Source organism: Pinus tabuliformis, chromosome X (genome assembly GCF_031772625.1).
Source record: "Pinus tabuliformis cultivar Carrire ecotype Pingquan chromosome X, CPIR1, whole genome shotgun sequence".
Lineage (NCBI taxonomy): Eukaryota > Viridiplantae > Streptophyta > Pinopsida > Pinales > Pinaceae > Pinus > Pinus tabuliformis.
Window position 1 is genome coordinate 1,695,064,973 of NC_142308.1, and position 9,890 is coordinate 1,695,074,862.

At 36.6% G+C, this 9,890-nt stretch overlaps 1 protein-coding gene across 1 annotated transcript; it reads right to left on the reverse strand.

Annotated features, from left to right (window-relative positions):
- Positions 1-8,073: 8,073 nt before the first annotated feature.
- Positions 8,074-9,352, reverse strand: LOC149146527 (uncharacterized). The gene is made up of 3 exons (XM_089452798.1): positions 9,093-9,352; positions 8,651-8,999; positions 8,074-8,277 (listed from the first exon to the last, which is right to left on the reverse strand). The coding sequence occupies exons 1-3, from the start codon at positions 9,350-9,352 to the stop codon at positions 8,074-8,076; spliced, it is 813 nt and encodes a 270-aa protein (XP_089308924.1).
- Positions 9,353-9,890: the final 538 nt, after the last annotated feature.

Consider the following 9,890-nt stretch of genomic DNA (forward strand, 5'->3'; position numbering starts at 1 on the left):
GAACAACACTGATTAATGATAAATTATAGAACAATACTTCAAAACCATATATGCACACGACACACCTTAATAGTAACCTGATCTCGGTAAACCAGTTATCACTCTTAGTTATAAAAGATTACGACTGCATTTCAGAATGGAACAACAATGTCTATAGATCCACAATCGCAAAGAACATAATCGCTAAGATGAATTCCGTAATACCAATGAATAAGTGCACGACACAGAGGCTCTGTAATTGAACAACAACAATATTCTGTAAAGACTGACAATATTATATCAACACTTAGAAGAACAGTGATACATTGCAGAGTCAATGCAATAGTTCTGTCTCAGTAAAGTAAACATAACAGAGCATGTGATGTAAACTAACAAAACACATCAGATTACCAAATCACGCTGATAAGCAAACCACGCATAAACCAAACATAATAGTACAGGAGCAAGTGTCCTCCAAGGCCGAGCCCTTAGCCTCTAGGGGTACACCGCTTGAAGTTATTCCAGACTCAGGGATGAAATAGCAACCAAGTTTGTATTAATGCATAAAGCGAAATTACAATAGATCGGTTCTTAACGAGACTCGATGATAAAAGTTTTGATCATAAAGGAAATTACATAAAACATAACCAACTCCCTCGAGCTAATAGTGCTGCCCCTTTTATAAGGGTGAAGGCGGAGATATCTAAGTGCAAAAATACATAAAACAGCTTGATCTTGAGGGATTCGCTAAACCGTTAGTCCTCAGTCATCTCTTTCCTTTCCTGCGTCGAGCCGATATCTCCACTTCCTTTCCAGGGCTGATTCGCTTTGATTTGCTTTGCCTTGTTTGCATACGGTCTCCCGTCATAGGGACAACAGTTAACCCGTCCTTGTCCTTTCCTTTGGAACGACAAATTCTTGTTTTTCCTCCTTCCTGCATAAGGAAATGACAATTGTCAGTGTTTTCGTCTTGCATATTAATCTCACATGTTTTATTACAATTCCTTATCGTTTTCTGAGTTCATGATGCAAAAAGGTTTGTAAGTTCTAATGAAAAGATGCTGAAATAATTACCAAAAACAAACCTTCTTTAGTACTCCACAAATAGAATATTTGTTTCTGCCATGATCGCTGCTACATAATTTCTGCTGGAATAAGGATCACAGGTATTAATCCTACAACTAGACTTATGTGAGTAAATGTTCATTGTGATGTGTAACATGGAAACAAACTGCCAAAATGCCAGCCTTCACATGAGTACACAGAAGGTTATCAATTCAGATTGCTATGACATGACTATACTAACATACTCTAAACAATTTGATATGTGGATAGCTTCAAGGCTGTCTCAACCAACCCCTGGCACAGGTTCTCAGAGTATTGTCAGCCTAATATGTAATGTAACTCTGCTTCATCTTCTATATCAGAATCCCTGTGGAGAGAGGGCTTCCACCATGGGAATTCAATGTGTTCTGTTCTGAATTCTGACTGAAATGATATTATGGATTTTAGTAGAAGGGGCATTTGAAGATGTGTAGTAAGTTATGTTTACTACAGTCCATCTTAATTGTCTGCAGTCTGCAGCAACAATGCTTTGATCTCCTCTGTTGTAACATCTTCCCCAGTGGATTGTTGATCACAATGTGCAAAATAATAGAGTTAGACTAGGAGCTATTGCAGTTTAATGGGTAATCAATTGAAACATTACATTACCTCTGCTCGAAATACATCTAGTGAAAATCCATTGAGGTGACTTAAGATTGCTTGCTTAACATCAAGACCAAGTCCATCCAGAGCCTTGATTGTGGATAGAAGCAATCCTGACTTATTGGAACAGAACATGTGAATGTTTAGGACCTTCCCTTCTCTTCTACTTACCTCCACCTGCATTTCCAGGGAGAGGATATCAAAAGGGATTCTCTTTTTCAACCAATCACCATTGATTAGATGGTTACCTAAAAGAACTCACAAAGAAACCACCAATGACAGAGAAGCCTTGAAGCTTGAAAACAGAAAGAGATTGGTTGGCAACTATGACATTCCAGTGTGATCAACAATAGAAGATTTATAAAATTTTATGAAGGGTAATATGAAAAATTGAACTTGCTGATTGACAGAATTTCATCTAAGTCACAATGGTCTACCAGTGGGCCTGTCTAACCCAAACAAATGTGGCCAAGGTTTTTCTTATAAAATGGTCTCACCTTGGTCACCACACATCTAGCTATGTCTATGCACTTCTTGCCTTCATTAAACCAACAACTCCAACTTCACCTCAATTTCTACGTTTTCCATTAATGCAACTATCTCACATGTATTGCTGTCACATGCCAATCTAAAGTTGTCTCATGCATTATGGGCATGCAATCACTACCACACCAAATAATTTCATACTCAACTAACTTATATGAGTCTTGTGCCAACAAACTCCAACCATAATGCCCCCCAAACCCCTTGTCACACCAACAACCCAAATGCAACACCTAATCCAATGTATCTCACCTAGTTAAGCAATTAATTCATGACAAGATAAGTAGAACCATCATAAGTCGTTACACTCATGGTTATCCCTTTACTCATGGTTGAAGTTTCCTGAGTTAGAATCTCTTGTACACCATCAAATTGATTATGCTCCAGTTGTAAAGAAAATTGGAAATGAGATCGATTTAACTTTGGTTGATCTTGAGGGTCTTTTACCTTTGGCAACCATTATGGTTGTTTCTGTCACTGCATCTACCACTAGTGGTAAGCCTCTATTAGAAGAAAACTTGCAAAAGACTTTAGATGCCCATGATAGAGCGCTTTCACTTGATGCAGAAAAAAAGAAGGTTTTGGATTTTGTTGAGAGTAGGATGGATACATTTCCCCCAATTTGTCTGCTATTGTAGGGAGTGCGGTTGCAACAAAATTGATGGGTACTGCAGGGGGTCTCTCTTCACTGGCTAAAATGCCAATTTGTAATGTGCAGCTTATAGATGCAAAGAAAAATAATTTGGCAGGATTTTGAACAGCGACTTCACAGTTTCGTGTTGGATACCTTGAACAAACAGAGATTTTCCAGAGCACGCCACTTGCTTTGAGAATGTGTGCATGTCAATTGTTAGTTGCTAATTTTTTCCATGAAACAGTTGAACCAGAGACTTTGCATTTCCAGTTTCTTTAAACTTAACAGTTGATGTATATAACTTGTGGGCTGCAATGAGAAGATATATGACACCCAAAATTGGATCTAAACTTTGTAGCTAGATACTCCCAATAGGCATCTCCTAGAAAATCACCTTAACAAGTGACAAACTCCTTTTGTTCGTTGAATTTAAAGCAAAGTGGCAGCTTCTTAGGGTCAAACTCCTCTACTTGATTTGGAACAAAAGAAATGAAGCACTTCGTAGCAAGACACAAATTGAACATTTTTTTTATTGGTATCTCTGTACCCTGATTTGTGTAAATATTCACTTGCAGAACACTGTCCAAGTCCAAAAGGTTGAAATGAAAGTGGCATACTTGTGCAACAAGGAGCCCCCTAATCACTCTGTTTTCCCCTTAGCTTATTCTAGGCAATCACCGCGATTAGAATAAAGGCACAAACATTGGGTTTGCTGGGTTGTTCAACAAAGAAGGACATGGGAAGAATGGCATCACAGTTAGCCTCCCCTACTTCGACAACACACTCAAAATTTCCTTCAACTAGTTCTCACTTTTTTTGAAGCCAAGAGACACCCAAGCCCAAATAAGGGAAATATGGACAAGAATCTTTGTACCATACCTTGAACAAGTCATTGTGAGAGGATCACCAAATCAAATATCAACAATTTTAGATGTACCTATTTGAATGCTTAATTTTGATTTCCTAAGTCTTGCTGTCTTACTTTTTCTTTGTGTTCATCTTCATCGATGTCATTGTCTACTTTTGGAAACTATTTTAAACAATTGAACACACATGCTTTCCCTCTTATCAAATAACACCTAGAATGTTTCTTGTGCTAATCCAATTGCTTTGAGCTCAATTATTTAACACAGATTCTGCTTTGCGGAACGCTGTCCAACAACTTGTTTTAGTATAGACACATGAATTTTATTTTAGAAAACACCACAAAAAAACTCCATCCTAAAGAAATATGACCACTGATGTTATATGTTTATACGATTCTAGCCATTTTGGTATTTTGTCAAAGTGTTGGTTTACATATTGTTGCAGGTGACTGTTTGAGCTTTTATCTGCAAATAGGAAGGTACAATGAACATATATGCCAAAGAGACTTCAATATAACACAAATAACATAAAATCCATATGGTATCAATATTTTTGAACATGCCAAGATCACTTTTATTAAAGATGAAAATACACATACCACTGATAACCCATGGGGCAGCCAACAATTGTGGGATAGATTGAGAAATATCAACGAGCAAATAAGAGATATATGACTACATATAAGTGTTGCTTTAATTAAGATAAAATATCAATAGTATCAGCACCTTCCACATGGACAATGCATACATAGGAGTATGCATATGTCACCTTCAAATGTTTGAATTTGCCCAGAAATTATGTACAGGTCCAGCAACTCGTTTTAGTATAGACACATGAATTTTATTTTAGAAAATACCACAGAAGAACTCCATTTTGAAGAAATATGAGCATGCACAACAATAACCATTAATAAATGTATTGGTAAAGTTGATTTATTTTTAAACCAAAAACAAAAAAAGTGTTGTCAAAGAGACACGTCTTCAAGTCTACATATACCATACATATCAGCTACTTCCCTTTTATATAAAAAGTGCTTCAGGTGCAAGAGGCATTGCAGTCTTTGTTGTATATAATGATTTATTGCATTCTCTCATATGAAATTGTCATTATAGAAAAAAGTATTGGAAATTACCCAATGAAGAAAGAGAAGACAAGCTTATAATCAAATATGCAAGTACTTGATTATTGGACCATTGAACACTTTATTTATATAGAAAAGATGAAATACATGTACATACTTGCAACTTATCACAAGTTGGAACAATTTCAAACCCTAGCCAGTGAAACCAAGAAAACCCTAACAACCAACTCCTCATATATAAGAATCACACCTAACAAAAGCTGGTCACTACACCAAGAATCCTCAACAACCTAGCATCATCAACTGCAATGACATTCATGACACGAATGCTGGTATGTGGGAGATTAAAGAAGAAGAAGCTGGATTTTCTCTCACAACTTGTTTGAGAAGCCTACAAGTTGGTTAACCTTTATGTCTTTTCCTCAGCCCTGCTGGTTTATTCTGTGTCCTGGTTCAATATGCAAACATTCAGACACCATATTAACAATGACAACAACAACCACTACACAATTTAAGAGCAAACTAAGAGCATAAACATGGAAACAAACCTGGAAAATCACCAATTTGGGTGTTGTCAATGAGCCAATCTTGTTCGGATGGAGGTTGATCCATTGAAGAAGTTTTTGTATCTGTAAGATAACAATGCAATTTCCATCAGACCAAATAATATCATGTGAATTAATACAAGGATCAAAATACAAACTATATCAATTAGGGATCCCATTAAATGCACCTTGACTCATGTGATCAATAGAGCGATGGTTCTTCTGTCTACATGCTTCAAGTGAAGGCACAATATGGGGATGGTGCACCCCTGCAAATATTCAAACACTACATTAACAACATCAACAACAACCAGTGCACACAGATAAGAGAAAAGGCATAACAACAAACCTGGAAAATGACCAATTTGGGTGTTGTCAATGAGCCAATCATGTTTGGATGGAGGGAGATCCATTGAAGAAGCTATTGTATCTGTAACATAACAATGTAATTTCCATCAGAGCAAATAATATGATGTTAATTTATAGAGGCATCAGAATACAAACTACATCAATTAGGTGTCCCGTCAAATGCACCTTGACTGATGTGATAAATAGAGGGATGATGCTTCTGTCTATGTGCTTCAAGTGAAGGTACATTATTGGGATGGTGCACCCCTGCAAACATTCAAACACTACATTAACAACATCAACAACAACCAGTGCACACAGATAAGAGAAACGACATAGCAACAAACCTGGAAAATGACCAATTTGGGTGTTGTCAATGAGCCAATCATGTTCGGATGGAGGGAGATCCATTGAAGAAGCTATTGTATCTGTAACATAACAATGTAATTTCCATCAGAGCAAATAATATGATGTTAATTTATAGAGGCATCAGAATACAAACTACATCATTAGGTGTCCCATCAAATGCACCTTGATTGATGTGATAAATAGAGGGATGGTGCACCCCTGCAAACATTCAAACACTACATTAACAACATCAATAACAACCAATGCACATAGTTAAGAGAAAAATCATAGCAACAAACCCAGCAAATCACCAATTTGGGAGTTGTCAATGAGCCAATCATGTTCGGATGGAGGGTGATCCATTGAAGAAGATGTTGTATCTGTAAGATAACAATATAATTTCCATCAGAGCAAATAATATGATGCTAATTTATAGAGGTGTCGAAATACAGACTACATCATTAGGTGTCCCATCAAATTCACCTTGACTCATGTGATAAATAGAGTGATGGTTCTTCTGTCTACGTGCTTCAAGTGAAGGCACAATATTTGGATGGTGCACCCCTGCAAACATTCAAACACTACATTAACTACATCAACAACAACCAATGCACATAGTTAAGAGAAAACACATATCATATAATCTCTCTATAGAAATTACTTGGGACAGTAGAGGATGCATTGTTAGAGCGAGGACGACCACGCTTGTTGAGGTGTTGAAATTGAAATGGTTCATCTTCAGATGCAGGGACATTCAAATCAATATCCAAGCTGGCATTTTTTTTGCTTCTTTTATTTTTCTTTTTAGGACTAAGGAAACTCTTCTTCCTCTTTAAAGATGACTCATAAGCACCCAACCCAAGGGTGAAGTCATAATCCATAATATGAAGATCATTAACATCATCCACAAATTTTTTAGCCAAATCAATCAATTGTTTTGTCTTGCTCACAGTAGAAGGAGGACTATTCCGAAACAGGTCTAGGTATCCAAACAACTCCTCTCTCAACAAATTAAGGTCTTCAACATTTTCATCATCCAAAATAGTTGTGCTAGTATTTGCATCAAGGTTTGGTGCCTCAATACTTATCTCAGGAGGGGAATTTAATGTATTAGGTGTGGTATCAAGATCCAATAAAGGGTCTGAATCCATTAAGGAGGAATGTAACCAATCTACCTTTATGGCATGCTTGCAAATGTTTCCACGAATAGACCATGGGCAATCACAAGTGATAAGATTTGTGCGATGCCATATGATAAGATATTGCTTATTAGGTTTACTTTGACTCCTCACCCAATAAGCGTGAGATATGCTCTCATGAGGCCTGCAATCACTGTCTGGAATTCTTCTAGCCTTTTCCATTGATGATTCAAGCTGCATCTCTTTCTTGTGGTTGTTCAAATATCCTTCTTTTTTTAGAATTTCCTTGAATCGATAACATGGCTCAACATTTTTTATTAGAGTATAGAATAACCAATCCATCCTACAAGAACATTTCTTTCGTCTATCACATAGAAGGGTTGTCTTGAGATAACCGTGGTATGACTCCACAACATTATTTGTCTCCCTGATTTGCATGAGGAAAATCTCGGCAGCCTTTAACCCACATCCCTAAATGTAAAAATCGAACTAGTAAATATATCTTGTCGGTATAAATAAAAAACGTATGAACTAAAAAAAATAGTATGCGAACTTACGCATCTTTTCACCAGTAACCCAATTCCTGTGGAAATAGTCCAAAAACTTCTCCTCGGTTGCAAATTTGGTGAAAAAACCATTGATTGCATTATCCGCTTCATCATTAGAAACATTTTTCATGATATAACCAAGTTCATTGAACATCTCTTTTGCTTTTTCTGAACTGCTGGCCATCCGATTAACATTATTTAGCCATGCCCTCCTTACATGCCAAATACACAAGATCACTTCACATCTGGTGATTCTCCTGCCAAACTTAATTCATTTTAAGTGAGAAATATTTAGAATGAATGCAACTTGCAATGTCAAATAAGAATATTGATGTTATCTCAAAGCAATGATTTCAGCCAATGCATCATCAACCATAAAGGCATTGACCTTCCAGTCAGGACGAAGCTGAAAACACCTATGCATGAGGTGCTCCAGCCATACCGCTATATCTTGTGATGTATTACGTGACATCACCACCCATGCAACTGGAACCCCACTTTGTTGCTCATTAAACACCGCAAGCGTGTACAACTGATACTGTCATATTAAAAAAATGAAGTTAATTTTAAGTCAATAATCATATTGAATCATTATAACCAAAATGATTCATTAAAGCTATCATTGCAAAAATACTCACTCCATATTTATTTGTACTGAATGTTGAGTCCATGGCTATCAAGCTATTATGGGATAACTTGACCATAGTTTCCAACATCCATTTTGTTTGTATTCCAGCGATAAAAGGGATCTCTCCACCATTGGGCTTTTGGTAGAAGAAGAAATCATTATGGTGTTTTTCATACCAGAGATTCACACTCATTTCATCTTTGCTATGCAGTTGGTAATTTTCTTTTGTCAGACGATTATAGATGTTTACAATATCTTTTCTGTGTAAGAAAAAATCCCTAACCTGAGTTGTGGGATGTATGTCAACATATTTCTTAATATGCATTTTACAAACAGAGTCAATTGGCACTTGAAGGAAAAAACAACTTTCTAAATAAGAAATCATGTCTCTTGAAAGTCTTGGCTTCCTCTGAGGACCATCATCACCTAAAGTGTCGTGTTTGCCATGACAAGGCCATCCTTGCCCATCTTCATGATCATACATGTTGTATGTTATTATTGCAACATCAAGATCTTGAACCATGACCTTTATAATAAAATGGCATTGGCAACCCCTCTTTTTGACAATTGAACGCCTTGGTTTGGTTTTCCATTCTTCTCTCTTTTCCTCTGGGCCATATGAGCAAGTATAACTACAAAATAAATTTTGAAATGCCAACACATATGACAAATGATAAAGCATTGTTAATATCAACTTGTAAAGAAGGCTTTTCTAAAATACTTACAGTTCCCATAGTAAGGTAGCACTAGGCCTTGAGCTTGGAGTTTTGCTTTTTCGACGCTGGAAGGAACATGGAGCATCTGGATTCGATTCCTCTCCTTGAATAAAATCATTAATTCTTAGTTTAGGAATTTTTGCAACGCGGTCAATATTCATGTTCATCTTGTATACTTCAGACCAAACTAAATCTTTACTAGAAAATATGATTTTCTCTTTAGGTTCTTGCACCTCAAGGCCCATAATAGTCTTCCATTTCTTTTCCATGTTGTCTCAGTGTCTGAAAAAAATGTGGAAACATATTAAGAAGTTGAATCTAAAAATTGAAGTTTTAAAAGAGAATAAATAGTTGCATTTACAAGTAGACTATTGTCGTGGGTCCCCTTCATTGACAGATATGGAAGAAAGAAGGTGAAATGTCAAAAGAAAATATTCTACACTATTTATTGAGCAAGAACCCCACATTCTTCTAGTTTGTAGTACAAAAACATCAATGACAATGGTGACGTTTAATTAATACATTATTTTCTTCTTTCGGTGCACACTAAAAAGGGACTGAGAGCAGGCTTCCTGAGCAGAACAGTCAGGTACCTACTCGATGATGCAGGTTTCTGTATTTTAATTGACCTTCAACAACACTTCCAAGAAACACCGTATGCAGAGGTCTCGTGCGCATCTAAAACGACAAAGCAAAGAAATATTTCACATGATTGTGAATGTGTGTGTGATTGAGGGAGATAGGGCTTGGATTTAAGAGATCTGTGGCTTGTATCTTTTGAATCATTGACCGGAGAATCCACAGTTT

What these genes read in the sequence shown, in the direction of transcription:
- LOC149146527 (XM_089452798.1), bottom strand. Translation starts at nt 9,352, where the DNA reads ATGGAAAAGAAATGGAAGACTATTATGGGCCTTGAGGTGCAAGAACCT. An exon ending in GCTACCTTACTATGGGAACT is followed by an intron (nt 9,000 to 9,092) that starts GTAAGTATTTTA and finishes TTTATTTTGTAG; the next exon opens with TTATACTTGCTCATATGGCC. An exon ending in ACATACATCCCACAACTCAG is followed by an intron (nt 8,278 to 8,650) that starts GTTAGGGATTTT and finishes TTAATATGACAG; the next exon opens with TATCAGTTGTACACGCTTGC.